The sequence below is a fragment of the Podarcis tiliguerta genome (assembly GCF_965153285.1).
Source record: "Podarcis tiliguerta genome assembly, chromosome: 8".
NCBI lineage: Eukaryota > Metazoa > Chordata > Lepidosauria > Squamata > Lacertidae > Podarcis > Podarcis tiliguerta.
In genome coordinates this window covers 60,347,448-60,374,230 of record NC_139541.1, presented here as the reverse complement: position 1 = coordinate 60,374,230, position 26,783 = coordinate 60,347,448, and the positions used below count along the sequence as shown (strand labels likewise).

The 26,783-nt window shown below is 43.4% G+C and overlaps 1 protein-coding gene across 4 annotated transcripts; it reads right to left on the bottom strand.

Annotated features, from left to right (window-relative positions):
• Nucleotides 1–733: 733 nt before the first annotated feature.
• NIPAL3 (NIPA like domain containing 3) lies at nt 734–26,305 on the bottom strand. Of its 4 annotated transcripts, none has more exons than XM_083455698.1 (13): nt 24,873–26,305; nt 24,322–24,507; nt 22,189–22,455; nt 17,199–17,267; nt 16,918–17,089; nt 16,078–16,137; nt 13,457–13,602; nt 12,066–12,162; nt 10,646–10,781; nt 9,013–9,101; nt 8,200–8,263; nt 6,783–6,877; nt 734–5,376 (listed from the first exon to the last, which is right to left on the bottom strand). In XM_083455698.1, exons 3-13 carry the CDS (start codon nt 22,279–22,281, stop codon nt 5,177–5,179), a joined length of 1,221 nt encoding a protein of 406 aa, XP_083311824.1. In that variant the 5' UTR covers nt 22,282–22,455; nt 24,322–24,507; nt 24,873–26,305; the 3' UTR covers nt 734–5,176. The 4 variants fall into 4 exon arrangements, with proteins under 4 accessions (XP_083311824.1, XP_083311825.1, XP_083311823.1 ...); XM_083455699.1 differs by having other exon boundaries at nt 24,310–24,507; nt 24,873–25,264; XM_083455697.1 differs by lacking the exon at nt 24,322–24,507 and having other exon boundaries at nt 24,873–25,264.
• Between the last annotated feature and the right edge of the window lie 478 nt (nt 26,306–26,783).

Below are 26,783 nucleotides of genomic sequence, written 5' to 3'. Positions count from 1 at the left end.
TACCATCATTAACCAAGTGCCCTCCTGTTTAGGGACAGATGGCTTCCGTTGCCCCCCCCCCCTTTATGACTGGTAATTCAGTGCCCAGATACAATGAATGAAAAAATGTTCTCAGGTCTAGTTTCTGTTTACTTCCCTGGAATAAAATCCATATGGCCAGTGTTAATTATGTTGGCAAGCGCTTCACTGGCAGCACGCTGAGCCAACGATCAACCTGATTACATAAATATATTAGTTGGAAGGCTTCAAATTTTTATTATTTCAAAGACCAGGAAGGTGGACATTATGCAGGCTTTCGTTTAAAAGGTTTCCTCTTGTCAAGCATGCACAGGCCAAGCCTCTTGTGAAGTCATTAACCTTTTCTTATTAACATACGTGGGCTGCAACTCAGCTTGCATTCCCCCAGCCAAACTAAAATTACATTTTAATTTCATCCTAGAAGGACTGAACAACATATTACCTTAGCAAATGCAAGTTACCAAACCTGTGGTTGCCAAGACACTGTGAATGAAAAGGGCAGTAATTGCAAAAGCAGCCAGTGGTGAGAGAAGGGGATGCCTAACAATTCCTGCCAATTCCATCATGCAGATATCTCCAGAGGTCCCCCCCCCCAGCAGTATGTTGCTGCTGTTATAGTTGATTTATTAGCTACATTCTAAACCACTGTCACAAGGTGATTCACACATAAAATAATTAAAAACACTTAATAACACAAAAAAGGCAAAAGATGCTGTTGTCTTACTTTCGGTGTACCATAAAGCTCAGTTTATTTACACAGCACTATTGTGAAAACATTGACAGTACATCCAGCCAACATCAGATTTGATGGTGTAGAATTAAGAATGATAAAAGAGCTATACAGTGAAGCCACAATCCTGAAAATAAAATCTGATGTAGATCAACCTTATCCAACCTGGTGACCTCCAGATGTTTTAGATTGCAACTCCTATCAGACCCAGACAGCAAGCCTAGCTTATTCCTAAACAATCCAAGCTAATAGAAGCTCCTTGCCTAATCTGGAGTAGACACAATTGATGGATTTGACAGTCATCACTATTCTCTACTGGGGATATTGGTGCTGCGCCCAAGGAGAGGTCTGGCTATGTGTGATGGGCTTCTCTTTCTTCTGCTCATTTAGACAAACGGGGCAGGGGCATGGGGGACAGCATACAAGGGAAACCATCCGGACTTCTAATCCTGACCAGACCAAAGTGCTGCCCAGCATAGATAGGGGTTTAAATACTACCTGACTTCTGTGTCTGAGAACTTGGAACCACAGAGAAATCCAAAGCACCAAGAGAGGCAAGAAGCTGAAGTTATCTATCTTGTTTTACGGATACAGTGTTCTGCTGACCATGGATATTCTACCCATAGAATTGGTTGGTTTCCAGTGACACTACACAAGACGCCTTAGTATTTTCAGCATTATAGCAACGAAGCACCCTACATTGGCATATAGGAAGCCACCTTAGACTGAGTCAGACCACTGGCCCATCTAGCTCAGTATTGCCAACACTGACTGGCACGATTTCAGACAGAAGTCTCTTGTAGTCCTACCTGCTGAGGCATGCAAAACAGATGCTCTACCTTTGAATTGTATGATGCTTCCCCACATGCACTGAAAAAGCCACACCCGGGTTGAAAAGCCTCCACGACAAAAGACAAGAGGTATCTCTTTGTACTGTGGAAAGTAACGTTTACTAACCAGAAGAGAGTGGAGGTGAAGTCAACCTGCCAAGACCCAAGCCTCTAAGATGACTATTTCACCCTGCTGCCAGTGATGTGTTTGAAAGGAACTTTTGTTTCAGGGAACTGTCCTTATTTGGAAATGAAAGAGAATTATGGTCTAGTGCATAATCATCCCTGACCATTGGCCATGCAGGCTGGGGCTGATGGGAGCTGTAGTTCAGCAACACCTGGAGGGCCAAGTTCCCTATACCTGGTCTAGTGAGATGCCGCTCCTTCCAAAAACAGGCCCAGAAGCAGACTTCACCATAGTGATGGGTGTGCCTAAACCTTGGTCGAGACACCTGTTTATGTGACAGGATGAGAGGGCTGGCAAAGAAAATGAGGTTCTGAGAACATGCAGGCTGTTCTGTAACCAAAAGGGTATTGCTTAAGTTGGTGAATATGTTTTGGGCTTGTTTTGAAAACACATTGTACTATGAGATAAAGAAGCATGCTAGTTTGTTTTTTTCTATATAAGCTTCGGATTCTCTGCTTGGGGCAGAGCAGCTTGTAACACTCTGGTGTCAGGCTGCTTCTCCTTGCATGCTTGAAATAAAGGAGCCCCAGGCTGTGTCCTGATTCAAATACAACATGTGGCTATTTTTCCACAACAATATATATAAAAAAACCCTTTTGATCAGAACAGCAGCACCGAGGGAGAGAGGTGCACTAACCTTTTCACCCTGCAGTGTTGTCTTTATTCAAAATCCTATCCTCCAGTTCCTATTAGTGGTTGCTTGGAGAGGGGGGGAGATGCAGGCAATGGTGCAGGACTGAAAGGGTTAAACACACTTTTATCCTTGATTGGCCACTGCTTTAAATAAAAGTGAAGGCCCCCACAGTTGCTTTTAAGTACATGTGTGTCGGGATGTCTGTGTGTGTGTCTGTCATGTCTATTTTTGGCTTAGAGGTTTTCCTGTTCTAAAAAGGCACTCTCTCTTCCCAGAGCTAAAAAAGAAAAAAAAAGTAAATAGTTCCTATTCAATAAATTAACACTTAAGAAACCATTAAAAAAGCATCAAGTGTAACCAACCAACAGAGAGGGTCATATTCTTCTGCTTGGGGCTTGAACCCAAACAATAAATAACAGAGGTTCAGTACCCTGTGGTTGGAACAGGAAGTTTTGAGAACACAGATGTCATTTTGTGGTTAAATCACACAGAGGTCTCCAGCATGCTTGTACAATTGGAAAACAACCTCTTTCATTTATAATGGAAAGGCAATAAGGAAATTAAAAGGCCCATTCGTCCCCTACACTACCTCACCTCCTCTGCTACGTAGCTCTTTTAATGAGCAAAACATTTTGCATAGTAGAAAAATGAATGAAGCAGACCTTATGGGGGTTCCCCCAAGATGGTGGTGCCAGGTCAACATTCACCAATTACTCAATAAGATTTACGTCCCTGAATTATTAGTCTAATAATAATGCCATTCTGTCTGAAGTGTACAGTGCATCGTGGAAAATGCAAAGCATGCTGCAGATAAAAAGCTGGTTCCCTACCTCCAGACTTAACTGAAAAGTTTAAAGCAAATGTGCAAAGATTAAACACCCCATGGTTAGCATCAACCACTTTTTACGTGATGGGTTTGTTTTCATGCAGATCACATATTTTTAAAAGTGAATATATTAAAACAGCCTAAAAGGCAGAGAGAGATAAAAACAACCAGCATTCCTGAAGTTGCTTGAATGCTGAAACAAATGTCCAACTGGTTTCTGGTTCCAGACCTACATCTAAGACATTCTGGTTTATTCCTCTGGATGCATTCCTATCACAAAAAGACCCAGAGTTGACAGACAAAAACCTAAAAGGCAGCATTATGGTATGAGCAACGGAAACAGTCAACCAGATAATCAGTGATTCACAGCATACATCTCCTCCAAAGCTAAAATCAGTGGAAGTTGTATACTATATCCCAACTCAGGTGATGAACAATGGGGTGGGGAGTTATCATGAATAAGCCTGCAGGCAAAGATGGAGGGAACAAAAAGGATCACTAATAAGGCCCCATCTTGATTTAGAACAGCAGTCAAGAACCTGTGGTCCTCCAGATGTTGCTGGACTAAAACTGACACCATCCCTGGTCACACTGGTTGAGGCTGATGTTCAAGTCCATCAACATCTGGAGGACCACAGGTTTTCCATTCCTAGATCTAGAATTAACTACTGCCAAGTTAGTGTGGTGTCCTGGAGTTTCTGCAGATTTATTCAAAGTGCTTCATATACGCACTCACATGCGAATCCATTTTCATAACTCTTTAAGGTGGCAATTAACTTAGCCCATTCATTACCACAGGACCAAGTGCAAATAACTTTTTCTGGATAAGGGCCATGGAGCTTTGATGTATGAAGGGTCCAGAAAGCAACAGCAACCTGTAGCTTGGACGGGGGAGCGGGGGAAAGGAGGGGAGTTAGTACTTAGATTTTATTTCTGCCATTTTGGAATGAAGCCCCATGTAAATACTTTCTGCAAATAATAAAAAAGCAAACAAACCATGTACACAATAGCAACACAATGAGAAAGTTTCCATCCCAGCCCACTCCACGCTGAGCTAACTTTTCTATTGGCAGGAATGAGTCCTTACCCCCACACAAGGGGAGCCATCAAAATGCAGTCTCTGACCCACAGTATGAATCAATACAATTGAAATTACACATTTGTAAGAAAGGTCTAAACTGTTGTCCTGTAAGATAAATGGCAGAAAGCCAGTTGCATGCTGTGTGTTTGTGGGCTGTTGTCGGTGGGACTCTCAATCTTATCTGACATCTTCAAACGTTTGGCTAGTTTTCTCCTTAAGGTACAAAGCAGCAGGCAGGTAGCATGAGCAGGTCTAATCAAAACAGGAATTGACACGTGTAAGCTTTGGTTCATATTAAAAATATTCTGGGTTGTATCCAATGCTAGTGATACTCAGAGCGGAGGAACTGAAATAAATGGACAACTTTGGTCTATTAAGTTCAATGAGTCCATGCTGAGTAAAACTTAAGCTGGATACAACCATCCATACGTGGTGGGGAAGGCACACGAACCCAAAGCTTGGCTTGAGACCCATACAACCAACATACTGAGTCGTGTTATGTGATCATAAAGGGAATTTTATCAGGAAAACAGAGTCACCCTTTAGTTCCTGCTGTTTGACCAGAAATATTACAGCCATCAAAATATCCTGAGTTCCTTTTGACATAGCTATACATCCTGTTACAGTTTAGCTTAGCGAGGTCGATGCAGCTGCTTGCGTCCTGCAACAATCAACTTAGCTTTCGTATTACACGGGTAGGGGACCCTTAAGTACAGTTCAGTTTTTAAAGTTGTCATTCCATACACACTTAATCCATAAATAAACTGACTTTTTTGTTGTTGTTGACTTAGCGGTGCTTAAAAAGAAGAAGGGATGAATAAATAAGAGGACTACACTTGGAGGCATTATGCCAGTCCCTTACAAGGGCTTTCACTCCCTTTTGCCATGCTCCATGACCCGGTAGGGAGGCACAGATGACCCCCTCGAACCATGTTCCTCCTGCACTATTGGCAACGTAGCAGGTGCGTAGATCTCAGAGATGGCGTCGTTGTTCTCCAGGGCACCATAGGAAAATGACGTTTTGAGCTCAGGCTGAACTGCCGTTCCGTTGTCATGCAAATTCTGCATGCCTACAGACAAGAAGGGGAGGGAAAATATGTCATTTGAAAGGGGCTTTTTTTGAGGGGGTGAGGGACTATAAACTGCTTTCTTTCCCACTTAAGCACATAATCATACGAAGCTGGTTTATATTAAATCAGAACACTGCTCTGTCAAGCCTAGTGCTACATCCTCTGACCAGCAGCGGCTGTCCAGGGCCTCAGGTTGGCATCTTTTCCAGCCTTACCACCCAAGGTCCTTTTCACTTGGCAACTGACAGGAATTGAACTTGGGATCTTTTGCATAATAAGACACCAAATAATAAATAAAGGGCTTCATTTACGGAAGGGTAAATGCAGATATTGTTGGGCTAGAATTCCCACCGTCCATTGATTTTTGGCCATGGTGGCTGGGGATGATGGGAGCTGGAGTTCGGTGACATCTGAAGGGCCAAAGTTCTCAGTCCCTGATTTACGTGAGGCAACTCCCTATAAGTGTCTCCATAATCATTCTATGGCTGTTACTTATGTCAAGGGACACCAGAGAGGTTTGCTTCAAAACACATAGAAGAGTCAGAGGCAGTTGGCAAAGGACTTGTAAAGAATTGTGAAAGAATTAAAATAAGCAGATATTCCTCTCTTTAAGCAATATTTATTGTAAGTTGTTACTTACTAAGTAATAGTAAATGTCAAGACCACAAACAACTGAAAACTGAAATCACTCTTCCTAGGCCAGGGGTGGCTGAGCTGCGGCCAGCCGAGATGATGTTGGACTCCAGCTCCCATCATCCCTGACCACTGGCCTTGCTGGTGGGGCTGATGGGAGTTAGAGTCCACAGCAAATGGAGAACCACAGGTTACTCAGACCTATTATTGGCAAACTGGATGGCTCAGTCACCACCAAGAGGGGTACCATTAGGAGAGAGAGGGAAAGGCTCTGGCTGGCTGGCTGGCTGACTCCAGCTACAAAAGCTGAGGCTGCTGAATAGAATATTGGACTGGGGTATTATTTGGGAGTATTGTTTGGGGGCCGTTGCTGTTGCTGCTTTTTTTTTTGTATCTTTATTTTTGATCATATGATTTATGTGGAAATTGTTCAATCTGGTAGTGTTCTTTTTGATGTTTTGCATATTGTTTGACTACTTTTGTTATGTTTGTAGTTACGCAATTTTTTATATGTTGTAAGCCGACTCGAGCATAACTTTAACTTTGGAAAGGCGGCATACAAGTAAAATGATTGATTGATAATTGTCCAGAAAACAGGCCCAATAAAACCAGTTCTGGGGATTTTTGAAGGGAAGCCATGGCTGTTGAAAGTGATAGAATACTGCTTTAAATATGTAATGCAGCTGGGGCCAGACAGGCAGATGACATTTTAAAAAATGTGTCACTATTAACTTGCTCATGAAAAGAATTTTTTTTTTTTTTTTTGGCCTTACTTGGCATAGCATCCATGGAGATGTACGGTTCAAAAAAGATTGATTTCCTCTTGTTTCTAGTGATCAAGAAGACGCCTAAAAATGCAATGAGGCACCTGGGTGGGTGGGGGGAATAAGAGAATACAATTGCTTTGTGAAATAACAGAAGGAGCAAAGACGCTGACAGCAAAGGAATTTAAACAACAACTTGATCTCATGTTAGCTGGTTGTTTCTTTAAAAGGCTGAAAAAGCTGTTTTCCTACTGACCAATGCAGTTCATGAGGCAAAGCAATACTGTAAACAGTTCTAGAAAAGAGCTCACTGTTCTAACATTGTGCTATGCAAGCGCTATTTGTAGACTGCACTAAAATAAAACGAGTTCCTGCAACGAGATCGTAATTCTGCAGCCTGCTTTGAGGACGAAACTGTACAATCATTGGCTATATGTTACTGTTTTTAAACATTTTTCAATCTTGATATTTTAAAATGTTTTCACTTTATTTTAAATTGTATTACAGTGGTACCTCGCAAGACGAATGCCTCGCAAGACGAATGCCTCGCAAGACGAAAGAGTTTTTTGTTTTTTGAGTTGCTTTGCAAGACGAATTTCCCTATGGGCTTGCTTCGCAAGATGAAAACGTCTTGCGCATTCGTCAATGCATTCCTATGGGAAACCGTCAATGCATTTCCTATGGGAAACCGTGCTTCACAAGACGAAAAATTCACAAGACGAAAAAACTCGCAGAACGAATTAATTTCGTCTTGCGAGGCACCACTGTACTACTTTACTGTTTGCTGCCCTGGGCAACTTTGGGAGAATGGGTGGGGTAAAAATAAAAATAAAAATCTTAACCACCACCACTATAAAATTGCTTGTATACATAGCAACTTGGACACCACTTTGTCTACGGCAGAACTAGTGAAAGGAGCCCAGAGCACCATTAACTCGGGTTTCTTTTCAGGATTAGCTTAAATGCCAAGGCCTGCCTGCTCAGGATGGAGACAAAGTCAGGGAGAAATGTGGCTCACCACCTGCTTGCCTGCCTTTCTTGGCATATAACATCTGCCAAGACGGGACAGAACAGTTTGGGTCAGGAGGTAATAGAGAGAAAGAGAAGTCCCCTCTGCCTTGAGAGGGAGAGAGAGAGACTGCTCATAAAAGAAAACTCTCTGGATCGTGAGAACTGACAGCCTGCTGGTCTTTAATAATGTCACATAACATGTGTGATAGCTGGGGCTCATGGGAGTTGTTGTCCAAAAATCTGGAAGACACCAGGACTACAAGGTCTGGACAAAGGCAGCCACTAAGGCTTTGAGGTGCTAAGAATTGGGAATTCCCATCTGCCCCGTCCAGATGATGTAAAATGAAATGATGAAGCAAAAGTTCCCAAAATAATAGCACACCGCACTACCCCTAAATCAATACCGCAAACTTACCCCAAGGCAAACATGCATATATGAAGTATGTCTTCTCCAATGAAGTCCATGTAGAAGGTTGCACCTGACCCAGGAGGCAGGGAGAAATGGAAACATGACATACAGCATCTTCAAACACAAATTTGTTGCCAATTGCTAGACAAAAGCTAATCATCTGTTATTTCATTTTATATTACGCATGGGAAGCAGCTGGGAGTTGTTGTAGTTCCAAAGACCTGGAGGGCAACAGTTGGCCAAAGGCCGAGTTATACCTTCACTCCTGGCATCTGATCCAGTCATCCCTTATTACCCTTGTTCATCCCTTCCCTTCACTACTGGCAAACTTTAGAATCAGTTCCTTGAGACAGAGATCCGTGGCTTGTTTTCAGAAAGTATACTGAATTTGTCACATAAAACATTATCTCTTTCCAAGAATGAGCTTCTGAATGCAAACTACACTCTGGGCATGAACCTAAGTGGCACATAGGAAGCTGCCTTATACACAGAGTCAGACCTTTGGCTCCATCTGGCTCAGTACTGTTTGCACTCACTGGCAGCAGATCTCCAGGGCTTCAACGGGGTCTCTCTCAGCCCTACCTGTAGATGCTGGGGATTGCATTTGGACCTTCTGCGTGCTCTACCCTTTGAGCTATGGCCCTTCCCAGTGAAACTATGCTATGCTGTAATCCAGCCTTTGCCAACCTGGTGCCCTCCAGATGTTTTGGACGGCAACTCCCACCAACCATTATTTTCTTAGGAGCCCATCTCAGGCCACAGAAATTGGTTGACCTGCTCCAGCCACCAGTTTAGGTTATTTTTCCTTATTTCTTTTACCTGCAGTAATTGCTATTGCAGTAGACAAGATGTATCCTATGCTGGCAATCTGCGATGCATCGTACAGCTGTGTTGCTTGTGTTAAAAACCTACGATCAGGAAGTAGCATTAAGAATTAAACAGGCATGCAATCAATCAATCAATCAATTTAAGGAGTGTGTTGCTAAAAACATTAAGTATTTAAATATAACAAAAGCAGGGGGCCAGACTGATAGGTAAGAACCCTCTTCAGCCACATATCCCCTAGCAATAAGTATACAGAGGTAAACTGCCTCCGAAGTTGGAGGTTCCATTTATCAGCTATGGCTTAAACAGCCATCAATATGATTTTATATTGCATTCTTCTGTCCAATTTCTTTTAAAAAGCTATCTAAGCCAGTGGTCATCACCACGTCTCCATTTGTTATTACATGTTTGCACCACCACCCACCAAGGAGCTCAGAGTGGAAGACATGTGCTTCACCACCACCCCTTATATCTTGTAATTTACATTAGGTTCAGATAATCACCCAGGGCATTTTACAGCCGAGTGGAGATTTGAATCCAGGTGTCTATGGTTAGGTATCCAGCTAATATTTTATTTATAGGTACAGCTCAAAAGAGGCTGACCTAATCATAACAATCGTTGATTCCTTTTATTCTCCATTAAAGCAGACACTGTATACATCTGAAAACCTTATAATTATTCCACATCAGTTACAGAATGAAGGGTGGGTACTAATAACAACAATAAATAAAATAAAATAGTAATAATAATAATAATTCCTGGGGCACACTTTAGCTCCAGCTTACTAGCTTATAAAGTTTTCCTTCTACAGCAGGGTTTGAGGAATGTGTGGCTCTCCAGATGTTGCTAGACTACAGTTTCCATCATCCCTGACCACTGATGATGCTGGCTGGGGCTGATGAGAGCTGGAGTCCAACATCTGGAGGGCTAAAGACACCCCAATGATACTCTCTAGTTCTCCCCCTTGATTGCTTTCCCCTTCAGTCTGCACTAACCCATCCTCAAATGCTTTTTTCTTTTCTTAACAGACACAGAGAGATCCATAGCTGTCAACGTTTCCCTTTTTTAAGGGAAATTCCCTTATTCTGAATAGGATTCCTCGCAAGAAAAGGGAAAAGTTGACAGCTATGGAGAGATCAGTCTTGGTAAGCTAAAAATTAGCTATCTATGCCTTGGTAGCTAAGAACAAAACCTCTATGTCCTGGGGCAGCAGATCTTAGATCACCAGATGATAAGAAACGATGACAGAGGTTGGCTGTCTAGTTGGTCACTCTCGTCAGCCAGAGTGTCAGAATGGGTGGTTGTTTGGTCTGACCCAAAAGGGCAATTTTTCTGCACTGCAGCACATTGAGTGTAAGCAACGGGAAGGCGTTCCTCAAATGTATCCTTAAAATGTCACAAGGTACTTTGCAGAAGAGGAAAAGCAGCTAACAGCTACTAAAAGGCCCACTGCCAGTAATAACAACGAACAATACAATTACCTAGCTTTCCCCCCTGGGGCTGCTCTTTAATGTATTATTCATTTTAATTAAATTTCAATTATGCTGACATTCAGTTGTACGCTACAGCTGGAAAATAAGGTTGCTCTTAGAAAAAGGGAGAGGAAGGAAGCTCTGAGCCACTTACGTTGCCTGAAAGGATGCTGTTGCCACCATGCAAACCACCATAATGTAGAAAATGGGGTAGCCCAGCTGGAGGTTCCCTCGTATCGAAACCACCACCATGCCTGCCACTGCCTTCACCGTGATGACTGTCATAGAACCTAAAACATATTTAAGACAACAACTCTCCCATCACTAGAGAACAAGGAAAATGACAGTCACAGGAAGCAAAACGTCCAATAGTAATGGGTCCCACAAGTCCCACTGACGGGAACATTAGAGTCCTGCTGGATGAGGCCAGTGGCCCATCTAGGCCAGCATCCTGTTCTCACAGTGGCCAGCCAGAGGGACGCAGGTGGCGCTGTGGTCTAAACCACTGAGCCTCTTGAGCTTGCTGATCAGAAGGTCAGTGGTGCGACAGGGTGAGCTCCCGTTGCTCCATCCCAGCTTATGCCAACCTAGCAGTTTGAAAGCGCACCAGTGCAAGTAGATAAATAGGTACTGCTGTGGCGGGAAGGTAAACAGCGTTTCCATGTGCTCTGGCTTCTGTCACAGTGTTCCACTGCACCAGAAGCAGTTTAGTCATGCTGCCCACATGACCTGGAAAGCTGTCTGTGGACAAACGCTGGCTCCCTCAGCCTGAAATCGAGTCCTTTTACACTCTTCGGTCCTTTTACATTCTTGGGAAGCCTGCAAACAGGACCTGAGCACAACTGCACTCTCCCCACTTGCCATTCCCAGCAACTGGTATTCAGAGGAATAAGGCATCTGGCAGTAGAGGTCAAACATAGTCCTTGTCCTCCATGAATGAGTCTAGTCTTCTTTTAAAGCCATTCAAGTTGGTGGCTATCCCTATCTCTTGTGAGAGCAAATTCCATCATTTGACTACAGTTCCATCTGCACTATGCATTTAAAGCAGTACCATATCACTTTAAACTGGCATGGCTTCCCCCAGAGAATCCTGGGAAGTGTAGTTTGTTAAGAGTGCTGAGAGTTGTTAAGAGACCTCTATTCCCCTCAGAGAGCTACAATTCCCAAGTTCACAAAGAAGGACCGACTGTGAAAGCAGCTCTGACAATTGTAGGGGGGGGGGAGAGATTAGGGTCTCCAAGCAAACAAACAAAGACTGTTTTTTCTTTGTTTGCTTTACAACAGCAGGGATACTGGAACAAAAATACACAGAAGTATGCTGCATTAGGCCTGCTTTCATAATTCATGAATTTCAATTCCGATGTGGGCAGCGGGCATTGCTTTGTTTTTGGTAATATGTGCACCCTACCCTGGGACCCACTAGGAAGAAGGGTGGTATAAAAGTTTTGACAAACAAGCTAGGCAGCCAACTAACCACAGGCCTACTCTGACTCAACAGACACAGTGGTTGGAAGATTAAGCCAAGTGCTTGAAACTTCAATGTTGTGTGAACATAGCGCATGCGTGAAGCTTACCCAGGAGTGCTGCCAACAGCAGAATCACCACAATATAGTTAGCTTTCCTCTCTTTGTAGAAATACAACAGCAGGCAGAAAATGATGATCTCTATCAGCTAAGAGAAAGAAGAAGAAAAAGAAGACCATGCAGAAATAAATATGGGCTATAAAAACAACAAGTCAACACACACTTTAGTTTTGTTAAGAACTGGAGAGGTGACTCCATTTGGGAAATGGAAAAAGAATGGGCAACAGCTGCTTCATTTCGCAGCAACCTGGGAATTTTGTTTTTTTCCTCCAATTTCCATCCTATCCTGACGGCACATAGAAACAGGTAGGTGTTGGTCTGATGCAGTTGAAATTTAAAATAATAATAATTATATATATAGATAGATAGATAGATAGATAGATAGATAGATAGATAGATATATTTCGGCACATAGAAAGTTACAGTGTTTTACATAGCACAAAGGTATGCATTTTTGTCCTCTTCGATTTATATCCTGCCTTTCTTCTGTCATGGAACCCGAGGCAGTGCTTCCCAGTTGGTCACCCATCCAACCAGAGCTCAGACCTGCTACCCTTTAGTAAGGAGGTAGCCTTATGCAATGTGAATATGCCCTCCCTGAGATTTACCTCTTCCCCAGGCACATGCTCTGCCATTTTCAGTCTTTACAAATGTAAAGGGAGCCCTGATGGACCAGAGCCAAGTTTCATCTGGCCTGGCATCCTGTTTCAAGCAACAATAAGAAGCTCACAAGCAGGTGCACGATAGAGCTCTTAATTCACCTAGGACAGCAACGAAGCCACCTGCCATTTGTCTCCAGCATCCAGTCCCAATATGCTGTTCTTTCCATCCTCCTCTACACTGTTGCAGGGGATCTCTGTCCCCACCTCAACCCACATTCCTCTGCTTAGGAAGTAGCCAATGTGGTATGCTTTCCAAATGTTGCTAGACTACAACTCCCAGAACTCCTGACCAGTGGCCATGCTAGGAGGGGCTGGTGGGAGCTGATGTCCAACAGTATCTAGAGGGAACCACATGGGCATCTTATGATGTTCCAGCTGTGAAAATGGAGTGGAAGAGGTTGGGATGACACACCCTTTGGGGCCTCAGCCCAGAGACCAGCTTGCTGGTGTAGGATAAAACCTAGGGAAATAAAATCTTTCAAGTCATTGCCAGTAAAGCCAGTAAAGGGTCTTTGATTCTCCAAAATTTAAGGACGCCAGTTTCAGAAAGTGAGGGCAGCTGTAAGGAGACCCATACCCCATACCTGCATGGGTTTCCCTGTAAAAAACAACAACCCATAGGCAACGTTTTCCTTTAAAACCCCCAAACCCCAGGCAAGCAGATTCTTGGATGTAGGCAAAGCACCCCAGATAGTATCAGTCCAAGACTGGCCTCCTTACCATATATAAGAGAAACGGCCAGCTGACCAAGTGCTTAGTGATGTTCTCTCCTGTCATGGTCTCATGACTGTTAGGCCCGAAGGTTATCAGCAGGTATGTCCCGACAATAGCCAAGCCACAGCCTACGAAGGACAAAACATAGCGCCCTTTGGCAGGAGGAAGGGAGGAGAAGCTGTGTTAGTGGGTTAGTTCAGAGGCCTGTGGCTGTTTGGATGACATACACAAGACAAGGACAATGGGAGGAGTCATGGACTAGTCCATGTTATTGATGACTGGTGAGTTTGATTATTACTGGCTGGTGTGTGGAAGGGATTTATGAAAGAAAAATCTGGTTTTAAATAGTTTATTATTATTATTTAGATTTGTATGCTACCCTTCATCAGGGAAGTTCACAAGATAAAAATACAAGATATATAAATGGTTGAAATAAATAAATGTGTAATGGCTGTTTGTAAGGGAATGAGCATGAGATTGTGAGGATGGTTGAATGTTATTGACAGCTTGATTTTTGTTAACTACACACACACACATTTGTTTTTCAGAATTTTATAACAATTTATAACAATTTTATAACAACTACGATTATAGTTAAGATATATGGATATTGTGAGTTTGAGAGTTTGCTTTGCATAGCAATTCTGACATTTATATATATGTGCATTCACACTTTTCTGTTTCTTCAAATTTTATAGGGATATGATTATTTTGATAAATGCAAAACAGCATAATATCTATATACTTTGATTTTCTTCTTACTTAAGAATGGTTGAGATTGTGTTTATTGTATACCTAGGCATTTGGATTTTATTAAATGCAAACCACTTTTGAGATCTATTGATTGCTAGTGGTATATAGACTACTCAGTCTTTTGCGAGTACTGTGCTATTTGCCATAAAAATGCTAAAATTCTGCAAAATCCAGAGTAAAATAAAGCTACTGTATTTTTCGCCCTATAGGACGCACTTTTCCCCCTCCAAAAATGAAGGGGAAATGTGTGTGCGTCCTATGGGGCGAATGCAGGCTCTCGCTCTCCAAGCTTCAGGAGAGCCCCACCGCCAGCTCCACAAGCTCGGGGGACAGCGGGGAGGCGGAACGCCGCCATCCCGCTGTCCCCTGACTTTGTTAGAAGGTTGGCGGGGGGGGGGGGAGAAGCCTGCTCCTACCCGTCGCCAGCCCTGCAAACTCGGGGGACAGCGTGGAGGCGCAGCGCACCTTTCCCGCTGTCCCCCGACTTGCTTAGAAGGCTGGCGGGGGGGAGAAGCCTGCTCCTCCCCGTCGTCAGCCCCGCAAACTTGGGGGATAGCGAGGAGGCGCAGCACGCCATCCCGCTGTCTCCCGACCTGGTTTGGAGGCTGGCGGAGGGCTTCCCCCTCCCCCAGCCCCGCAAGCTCCCAGAGCGATGCCAAAGCTGCACGCAGCTTCGGCATGGCTCTGGGTCCCGTTCTGGGGGCTGGGGGAGGGGGAAGCTCGGGCTTCCCCCGCCCCAGCCCCGCGCCTGGGGGAGGAAAAATAAATATTTTCCCCTTTATTCCCCCCCCCCCATCTAGGTGCGTCCTATGGGCCGGTGCGTTCTATAGGGCGAAAAATACGGTAAACTGTTTTGGTTTCTGTAGCGGTGTGCAAAACTCTGAAGAAAATTCATGCCAAGTCTCTCTAGTAGTCATAGATGCAGAGTCATAAATAGCAATTTCATACATATAGAGTGACACACGGAGAGGAATAGAGATATATATATAAATAAGCTAGATAAGAATGGTTCTGAACATTTAAGAATACTGCCAGCAGTGCCTGACATTTTCACTTCTCAAACTGATCCTGCTCAGAACCTGTTATGCAAAAAATGCTTATGTCCAGTTTTATATATTCCTGTCTCTTCCTCCTCCTGTAAGGCTGGCCAGCAGTATTCATTGACTGAATTTGCTTTACTGCGTTGGGCTGCTGGCACCGAACCCACTAGATGCTCCAAGTGCCCCCCCTGCCTGGCCTTCTGCCCTCTCTAAGCCTCTGCATACACAGAGACCTACCAGTAGTTTTTCATCATGCACCTTAAACACACACACACATAGTTTAATTAGAGCTGAAAAAGGGAAAGGGGGAGGGGACACCTTAATGTAACTTATTGCTATTTTATTTAATGGCCACATGGTCTTCAATGCCCATCTTGTCCAGGTTGTGCCACCCTAGCTACCGCAGCTGACTCCAGTCAGGCTCCCTTCCACCAGCTTGTGCACAGCCCCTGATCAGAAGGGAGACAAATCTCCAGGCAAAGAAGTGCCTGCAAACTCCCCCTTTCCTCTTATTCAGGCTCTCAGCGTGCCACAGAACTACTACATGCAGGCAGCTGAGCCAGCAACACTCACAAATTTAAGCTCTGCATCTCCGAAACAATGAAAAGCTAGCCTGCCCTCACAAGGTCGTTCCTAACAAATTAGCAGCCAAGAAAGAAGAAAAAAGCAATTTGCAAGAACAACAGGAGCTTCCAGGACTGAGTGCCAGGAACCACTTCTCATCAACTTGTACACACATGCAGAAGAGAGCGAGGAGGAAGCAAAGGAAAAGCAGCAACAGAAAGCCACATTCTACGCCGGAGCTAAAAAGGTATTTTAAAATCCAGAACTTACTCAAGAAGTCTTTCGGCTTCCATTTTTCCTTAATGAATATGATTCCAATGATTGCACTTGCTAAGTGAGAAAATAATGAAAGGTGAAGGATGTTATTAACAGGCGGGAGAGTAAAGTACTTATATAGCTTCCCTTTTAGGGTGCAAACCCTTGCAAAGGCAGCTTGCAAAGCCACCAACAAACAGAATACATATAAGTACAAATACAAACTCTATCTATATATAGATAGCTATAATACAAATATAATATAAAGGTAAAGGCAAAGGGACCCCTGACCATTAGGTCCAGTCGTGGACGACTCTGGGGTTGCGGAGCTCATCTCACTTTAGTGGCCAACGGAGCCTGCATACAGCTTCCAGGTCATGTGGCCAGCATGACTAACCTGCACTTTCTAAATGCTTGGCAACCAGTTGGCTGTCAAGAACTTGGAAAACACCACGCAGGGGATTTTCAGCAGGTGGGCAAGACAAACCACCTATCAATCAAGCAACCAATCAATCAATCAATCAATCACCTGACATCATTATGATGTCAGGAGATTGATAGGTGGGGTGCCTCACCCACCTGACAAAGTTGGGCTGCGACCTGGCCCACCAAGCCAAAAAGATTCCCTATCTCTCATATAAGAAAATGTTCTAAAAACAGACCCATAAGTTGGAGCACCTAGAAAAATGGCAAGGATTAAACATTAAGTCAAACTGGAGGCTTGTGAAATGTCACACACATAAGTATGTATGTATACATATTTAAGAAGTAAGCCACACTCTGCCTTCTGTGTCCCCCTTCCCCTTCCCCTATAAGCTTCTTAAATAAGACAAACTTGTGTGAAGATACGTTTACCTATAACAGACACGGCACCAAGTGGCACAATCAGGGAAAGGGGCGCAAAGGCATAGGCAGAGAAGACCCCCAGCTCCCCCAGGAAGAGCAGGAACAGGCCACACCACCATGTCTTGGTCTTGAAGTAGGCTCGGTGGTCTTTGCAACCCGCCAGCCGGATATGGCTGTATTTCTAAAGAGAGAAGGGGAAAAGGCAACAAGAAGTCACAGGGGCATCATTATTTTTTTGCTGCTGAGGTTTGCTCTGGAATCCATTTGCTTTTGTTTCCCCCACTGCTCACCTGGAGGTTGAGTGCGATGCTGATAACGAGGTGTCCAAAAATAGCCAGCAGGGCACCAATCAGATTTTCCTGCAAGAAAAAATGATATATGCAGGTATTAGCTTTCTACCCCACCTGCACCTACAGAAAACATGCTTGACTGGCTAAGTATGTATAAGGCTTGATAACATGGGACTTTCTTCCGAGTTGACATGTACATGTCTGTGACGTAAGTAGCTATCAGCCTGCAGCCTTAGGACAGTTTCAATGTAAATAGTCAAACAAATTCAAATTCTGCCAAGGTGGCTTACAACATCATCACAACACTGTGCCAAAGGGAAGCAAATTCAGCCACCAATCACGGCAATGGGTTCTCTCCTACCTACTAGTCCTTCCCACAATCCCTTTCCCCCTGAGCTGGACAATAAATTACACTAGTCCTGGAGCCATTTAGCCCAATCCCTTTCCCTTCTTTTTATTTAGCTCAATCCTCCCCCCCCCTCTTGTTGGCTGAAGGGAAAGAAGGACGAGAGCACTCCTCACTTCCATCGTGCGGGCCAGAGTCCAGCAAGGTGATGGATACGGCAAATGAACTGCCTTCAGTTCTCCCGGGGGCCAATCTTAGGATTGCACAGTTGGGCTGAAGTTCTGTACCCCTTACCTGGGAGTAAGCCCCACTGGACTCCATAGGACTTACCTCTGAGTAGGCATGCACAGGATTATGCTGTTTTAAGCAGACAGCAGCCTTAGTGTGGTTTAAATGTTTTATTCAAACTAATACAAACCTTTAACTTGAAATTATTTTGAAGACCTAACAATTCAGTCAGTTACACAATTCAACAGTGTACACCAAGTGTATTCCATAGTGGGTGCCTCAAAAATGATATACAGTGGTGCCTCGCAAGACGAAATTAATTCGTTCTGCGAGTTTTTTCGTTCTACGAGTTTTTTCGTCTTGCGAAGCACCAATGTGTATTGACGGTTTCCCATAGGAATGCATTGGCGGTTTTAAAAAAAAAGGCGCAAGATGTTTCGTCTTGCGAAGCAAGCCAATAGGGAAATCCGTCTTGCGAAGCAGCTCAGAAAACGAAAAACTCTTTCGTCTTGCGAGTTTTTCGTCTTCCAAGGCATTTGTCTTGCGGGGCACCACTGTATTGTATAGTTGGAGAAGGTTCAGAGCAGGGCAACCAAAATGATAAAGGGGATGGAGCGACTTCCCTGTGAGAAAGGTTGCAGCCTTTTGGGCTTTGTAGCTTGGAGGAAAGGTGAATAAGAGGAGACATGACAGAACTGTATAAAATGAGGCATGGCATGGAGAAAGCTGTGGTCTAAACCACAGAGCCTAGGGCTTGCCGATCGGAAGGTCGGCAGTTAGAACCCCCATGACGGGGTGAGCTCCCGTTGTTCTGTCCCTGCTCCTGCCCACCTAGCAGTTCAAAAGCACATGAAGTACAAGTAGATAAATAGGTACCGCTCCGACGGGAAGGTAAACGGCGTTTCCGTGCACTGCTCCGGTTCGCCAGAAGCGGCTTAGTCATGCTGGCCACATGACCCAGAAAGCTGTCTGTGGACAAACGCCGGCTCCCTCGGCCTATAGATTGAGATGAGCGCACAACCCCAGAGTTGTCCGCGACTGGACTTGACTGTCAGGGGTTCTTTACCTTTAACACTAGAACTTGTGGACCCATCAAATGAAGCTGCATATTGGAGGATTCAGGATGGACAAAAGAAATGTACATCTTCTTCACAAAGTGTATCAACATTATGGAATTCATTCCCACAAGAGGTAGCCACCAACTTGGATGGCTTTAAAAAGGGATTAGACATGGAGAAAGATATCAAGGGCTACTAACCCTGATGGATATGGTCTACCTCCACTGTTGTAGGCAGCAAGCCTCTGCTTACCAATTGCTAGAAACAACAGAGGGGAGAGTCCAAAGGCACTCAGGTGGCCACTTTAAGAACAGGATGCTGGACTAGGTGGGCCACTGGCCTGATCCAGCAGGGTCTTCTTATGTTCTTACAAGGGGGCTTAAGCCAGAGACTGGTGAAGCACACTGGACAGCACTGCAGGGAACAGGAGCATGCAACACTGGAATGCTAAATTACTTTGTATTGTCTGTCAGTAGTACATTAAGGTAATATCCATACACTGTCATGTGCTTTTGTCTGGTTTAGGACACTGTGGAGCAAGCAGAAAGCTCAGCTGCCCCCCCTTTTCATGTCACCCCAAGTCACAGCCTCCCCTCCAACAGTCATGTCAGGTAGAAATTTCTCTGTGATGTTTTTTTCTCCATGGGAAAAATCCTGTGCATTGTTTCAGAAAAGTTAATTAGTAACACAATGAAGGGATACAATACCCTTCAAGCTGTGCTCTTTCAAAGATGTGATTAAGGGTTTTTTAAAAATGTGACTATCCCTAGGAAGCATATAACCATGTGTGTAAACACAAAACCTATGTATGTTTATTTAGGCTATGTGTGTAACTAAAAGATTGAAAGCAACTCGGATGTCACATGCTAAATCAGGTACTATTACATTTAGGACCTTAAAAAAATGAATCTAAGGCTGTGTACACACCATACATTTGAAATGCATGACTTTCTCCCGCCCCGAATCCTGGGAACTAACCCCAACAGAGCTACAAATTGCAGCACCCTTAACAAGTCAAAAAAAACCCGGTTTCTTTTTTTCTGGTGTGTGTGTTTTGTTGAGCTTTCTTTGCAAAATCTCCGTTTTAAAATACTGCAACTTTTTATAATGATGTTTTTAAGTGTTGGAAGTTGCCTTGGATCCCAACTTCGGAGAAAGGCGGGATATAAAAATATATTATGAAGAATTCATCATCACCATCATTATCATGTTCATGCACTGCACATCAAAACTGCGGTGAAGCACAGAACATAGAATCATAGATTTGGAAGGGGCCCTGACGGTCATCTAGTCTAAAACTTTGCAATGGAGGAATGTGCAGCTGTCCCATACGGGAACTGAACCTGCAACCTTGGCATTGTCAGAACCACACTCTAACCAACTGAGCTATCAACTGAGCTGATGAACAGGCCTGAGGGCCTTCCCCTAAGACCCAAGAATGGAATTACAACAGCAGCAGCCCAAGCGGCAACTTACTCTGGCTTCTATAAATATAAGTATAGCAGATTCTGCTGGTTCCTTAGCCAGCTTGATTTTGCAGGTCAATGCAGAGGAAACTTCTTCCCTCCCTGCCCCTGATCCTTCTGCTCATTTCCAGGCAGCTCTCGAATGCAAGGCAGCAGTGCCAAAGCAGAAACAAACCCCAAGCAGGCATTCACAACACCATTTTAAAAACACTACATTAAAAATTTAAAAGCACAGCTTAACTGAGACAAATTTAGGAACCTTCTTCATGGAAAGAACTGAAGTGGTGTAGTGGTTAAGAGTGCTGAGCTAAGTCCAGGGAGACCCAGGTTCAAATCTCCATTTAGCCTTGAAGTTCCCTGGATTGCCCTTGGAGGACAAGGGGAACCTACAAAACAGGGTTGTTGTGAGGATAAAATGGCAGGGAGAAGCTTGTTTGTCACGCTGAGCCACTTAGAGAAGGAACATACCGTATTTTTCAATGTATAAAACTAGGGGGTTTTTTTACCAAAAAATTACGGTAGGTTTAAAATTGGGGCTCGTCTTATACACAGGTAGTGCTGAGGGGTGCTTTCTTAATTTGGAGTCCCCCAAAATAGTCTTATACATGGGGGCATCTTATACACAAAAAAATACGTTAATTAAGAGCTCTGGCCATCAGGTCAAAGGACCAACCTATCTAGAATCCTTACACATGGTTAAAATTGCAGTAAAACAGACTAAAACAAATTAAAATGCCTACTAACTTTCTAAACCTCTCAGCAGGCTTGTCCTGTTCTCACAGTGGCCAACAGGATGCCTATGGGAAGCCCAGAAGCAGACCTGAGCACAACTACACTCTCCCCTCCTGCTGTTTCCAGCAACTGGTAAACAGAAGCAGATCGCCTACAACCCTGGAAGCAGAACATAGCCAAGAGGGATAGTAGCTACTGATAGCCTTTGCCTCCATGCAGGCTAATCCTCTTTTAAAGCCATCCAAGTTGGTGGCCATCTTTACCTCTTAGTGAAATGAATTCCATGGTTTAACTATGCACTATGGGACGAAGCACTTTCTTTCGCCTATCTGTCCTGAAAACATGACTGTAACCACTTGCAATGGGGAAAATATGTAATAAATCAAAGTATTTTTTCTGCAGGCTTGGCTATTATTATTATTATTATTATTATTATAACAACACATTTATTCAAAAGTTAAATACAGCTTTGTCCACCGCCATAGTATCACAGAATGGTCACTCCAATCCTCAATCTGTCATCACTGTCATATTGGCTTGCCAAATACACTCAATAGCAACCCAGCTACCAATCTGGTTTACTAGGCATTGGTTTACTAGACATTTTCAATTAATATATCCCCTCCACAAACACCTTCTGTGATGATGATGGAATTAAGATATCCTTCAATAAAAGAGAAAAAGGGGACCAGATCTGGTTAATAGCAGCTGGAGCATTGCTTTATCAGAACGCCTCACATACCATTGGTGGCATCTCCAAAAAAGATACCTTTGACATTATTATTTTTTGCTTCCTCCACACTGACTTTCCTTTCAGCCTCCTTTCTTTTAAATATTAAATATCCATTTAATAAATGAATAGAAACTGAAATTAATAGCTGTGAGGGTGTTAAACGTTTTTTGTGTTTGCCAGCCTGAAAACCTTTGGGTTATTGAATAAATAAACTATTTGGTATATATTTTGGTAAATATTATGATCTTTCTCAAAAAACCTTGAGAAAACTGGAGGCTGGGTAAGAAGGCTTTCATTGTAAATGTCCAGCAACTCACACTCATTACTTCTTTCAAAACAAAACAAAACAAAACAAAACAAGTCTCTTTACTTGCACCTTTGTCCTGCAGCAACCTCGATAATAATCTAGGATGGAAAATAACTTTACCTTGTAAGAGAAGGAATCCTCATGAGCCAGCCGTGGTACAGACAATGTTGCAAGCGGCTGAAGCTGTAGACCAGGGCCATTTGCTCTCTCCATTTTGGTTTACTTATGCATTCCTTTTCCAGTTTGCTTCTTGCTTAGTTATAACTACAGCAGTGCTTTAAACCAACCAGGGAACAACTGGATCCATCTTTCTCCTCAGCATTTTGCCACTACAGAGGAGCCATGATGGGGTGGGACCAGGTATCTTGACCGTTGTTGCTCTGCTTCCTGCACAGAAACAAACAAACAAACAAAAAAAATAGGGGAGGGGAGAAGGCAAAGTTTACTCCAGAAAGAGACACACTGATGACCAGATGTTTCTGAAAAGCTTCTGTTTCCTGGCCACTGGTAAGAGATCACTGATGTAGCATAGAAGCCATGAACATGCTGCACTTCGTACAGGGCTCCCCTTGAGACTCCGCTGGAAGCTGTAGCTGGCACAGAACACAGCACATATGACACCTGAGGAAACTGCATAGGTGCAGAAGGTCCCAGGTTGAATTCCCAACATATTCAGGCAGCACTGGGAATATTCCCTTTCTGTAACCCTGGAGAGCGGTTGCTGGTCCGTGTGGACAATACTGAACTAGACAGACCATTGGTCAGACTCGGAATAAGGCAGTTTCTTATGTTCGTCAGAAGCAAACACACTGATGATTTCAGTGACGCTTATTCCCATGTAAAAATCTAAAGGCAAGCCAATTCCAATAATGGTCCAATTCGGTATAAGGCAGCTTCCTATGGGTTTCACCCAACAACACTGTCCAGTTCATGTAAGGACATTCTGCTTGTGCAATGGAAATTTCCCTTCCTCTTCATCCCCTTCACACACTTCTGAATTTGTTCTGGGGTTCCCCATACCTTGTGGAGCAGATGGTGGAGGGAAGAGAAAAAATCCCTTATGCCCGGGGGGGGGGGGGGGGACGGACGGACCTGTGGTTCTTCAGATATTGTTAGTACTCCAACTCACATCAGCCTCAGCCAACATTGCCCATGAACATGGGTGATGGGAGTTTGAGTACCAACAATATCTGAAGAACCATAGATCCTTCCCACAAGCCCTAGGGAGTGATCTAATTTAGCATGTTTATTTTACTTGTATTTAGCAAACAGGGGCTGCTCCAAGGTGACTTACAACTTGTCTGTTATTTGCAATTGGCAGCCGGTTTCTCAATGTGATTCCCCTACTTCAAACACCAACGTGGCAGAATTCCTTGCCTACAGTCTGTCCCCAGTTCTGAATTCTAAAGTTCACTAATCTCTGTAGAGCAAATAACTGATTTAGGCATTAATCCAAGTTCACATTCAGATAAATATAACGCACTAAGTAATATACCAAATATAATCCTCTCTACCGCCCCCCTTTCACAGCAACTCTTCTCTTATGGGGTGCAGGGAAAGCAAATCAGTGATCTGTATCACAAACTCTTTTCAGAACAATTCTGTGCTATTTACTTATTAAACATATTTATGGGCTGCTCCTCATATAAAGTATCAGGGCATTGTACAACAAAATTTACAAGTGCAAAAAGCACAACATACCATAAAAATGCAGAGGAATCGTGAAAGTAAAAGGCACATTTTTAAAAAGTGAAAAAAAGTATTCAAGTGACATCTTAAGGATGCTTGCTGGAAGAGTGTTCCACACTTATGGGACCAGCAACACTAAACGCCCAACTTGGCTGTGGACGCACTGTACATTTTTAAAGCACATCCCACCCCCTACCACCTCAAGATTCCTGGGAACTATAGTTTTCCGCTCACAGAGTTACAACTCCCAACACCTTTAACAAATTACAGTTCTCAGGATTTGGGAGGGGAGTGGCTTTACATGTATTGTGTGCATGCAATTCTAGTTGGTGCCAAACTTTTGAAACACAGGGATTAACTAATAGCGCTCTATATTTATTCATTTACCAAAAGTGACTGGGTCTGGTACTGCATTCATTTTTGTGCAGCATGGCAACTCACACAATTCTCTTTTACACTGTTGGGCGTTTTAGCCCCAGTCTACATAAAAATACAACATTTTCCTTCTCCTGCCCCCTGCCCTGTATTTAATGGCAGATATATTATATATACCTGCGCACTTACTGGACTGACCACTTAACGCATTGCATGAAGTGAGCGCGCTGGGCCTCCGGCGCACGAAGCCACAATCAATCGTTCCGTCTTTCAAAAGGCACCACAAGATACTCTGGATGGCTTTCCATCGTGATAGACTTAACATCGCTTGTCCCTGTGGAATTGGCCTTTATGTAAACATTCAGGATATGTAAACTTCCCAAAAAAGAAAGAACGAAAAAAGGACCGAATAAAAGGGAATAAAAGAGGGACAATAAGCAGGTGGAATTAAAAGCAAGTTTTCCTCCCTCTTACTTCCTGGTTAATGAAAAGTCACATTTTAACTTCTCCATTTCTCAAAAGCTTGAAGGCTACTAATAAACAAACGAAAGATCACTTTGATTAGCTATAAATTCATTTGTTTGATTGCTTTTTATAGTAGCATTTAACAGTGAAAGAACGACTGAATTATTAAGTAAGACTGCAAACATCCAGGAAAAACAAATTATTTCAAGTGCATTCATTTCTAAATCCATTCCAAAACCCCATTTCCCTTTACAAAAGCACCGCGAAACACTCACCTTGTCTTCGTCCCCAGGTGGGCGTATGTGTTATCCAGCCTTCGTAGCCAGAAAGCAGAGCACCCAAAGCCCTCGGAATGTTTCTTTCCCCGCAGCTGATGGAGCGCTTGGAACGCAGGGCGGGGCTTCGCTCCTCAAAAAACAAGCATCCTATTTGATCTAGACACTGCCACTCACACACACAGGAAACCCCGATCAGGCAAGCCATTGGCTTGTGTAATACGGCATTCTTAAAGCGACCGGTTAAGCTTGCTTGAAGTGTGCAATACTGTGCGTTCTTGTTTGTGAGGAGGCCCCTAGTGGCCACCGTTGGGAACAACAACAACAATCCTTGAGTCGTTTGCCTCCCCACTCGGAGGCGTTCTTTCTCAAAGCATTCTTTTGTTCTATTTTTTATTTCATGTGTTTAGTTTTAAACCACTGACAAGCTATTTGGTATTTTATGTATTTGTAAATCGCTCTGAGAATTTTTTTTTTGTAGAAAGTGATTCATAAATGCAGTATTATTACTTTTGAGGAACCAGCTCGATGCAGAAAAACTCAACTAAAAAGCTTGTCACAATTTCCATAGAGTGGTATATGCGTGTTTAGTCTTCTGCAGCAAAGCACAACAAATGAGTATTGTGTTGTGCGGCGTAAGCTTCAGGTGAAATAAAATAAAATAAAATATGCATTATGGCACGAAACAAGAGGATGTGTTCGCAGTTGACAGCACAATGTACCTTCACAACATCAATGATAAAAGAAAATCAGATTGGTAATGCTGGGTTCATTCACCTACAGTGGGAGAGGAAACCAATGCCTCTATTCTGACCCAAATTAATGGAACTGAACTTCTAGGTGAATTGTAATCAAGCACATTCACATCTGAGTCTCCCTTTGAAATCCCTTTGTTCAAGTAGCATCATCAGTAGCAAGATGCTGCAGTGAACAGAAGTGTTAAACTTATTTGAGTGTGTGGATTATTATTTTTAAACAATCAAGGCGTATATACATCTTATGAAATACGTAAAATAAGTAAAATGAGTTTTATCACACACTGTGATAAATGTAACAAGTAATATTCAATCACTTAAAAACCTTGAAAAACAATGTGATAATAATAAATGCACATCAGGATCCTTCCCACAGGGCAGCTGATGCTAGATCACCCTGTAGGGAGGCAGAGAGAGGAAAGCTCAGCCATGGCAGGGCCTGAGATGATTTTACTCCTACCAGTTCTGTTCCAACTAGGCAATGACTCAGTTCTGGGGCAGAAGTTGGGGTAAACTCCCCCCACAACCAGCAATAAACTGAGGCAAGAAACATAACAGCACCAGTCAGAAGCGAGAAGAGTTAAATTTAAAACGGCAGCCAGGCAGAGCTCTAAGCATTTAACTTCAGCGTTTTGCACTTGGAAAGACATATTTTTTAAAAGATGCTGCGAAGCTTCCTTGACCACCTTAAGCAAAGGCGGATGCAGTTAAAGTGCTCGTAAGTCATTGGTTCACGCTTGGTCTCCATTCAGCTTCTGGAAGAAAAGGCAGCTTCAGAGAACCTATCGGTGATTGGCTTACTTTTAAGCCACCAAAAGTGACAGGCAAAACGACTGGAGGAGAAAAACAGGTTGGGCTCTCCAGTTGCCTAGGCAACAGAGTGTAAACTTCCCCAGGATTCTCCCCTGAGAGCCAGCCAGGTAAGGAGTAACAGGTCCCAACCCGCAGTGCTTTGTCTTTAGGAATGAGCCAGTCCATGCAGATGATGCATTAGGGCTTTTTAAAAAGTAAAAAATGTATTTATTGTGCCACCGCATAACAAGTTACATTCCAAGCTGTCGGATCTGGTTGGGTGTCACACAAAACAGTAACCTCCTTGTTGCTGTGGCCTGGAAGTATTGTGGGCTAGATGTGTCAGAGGGTACAGCCCAGAGCC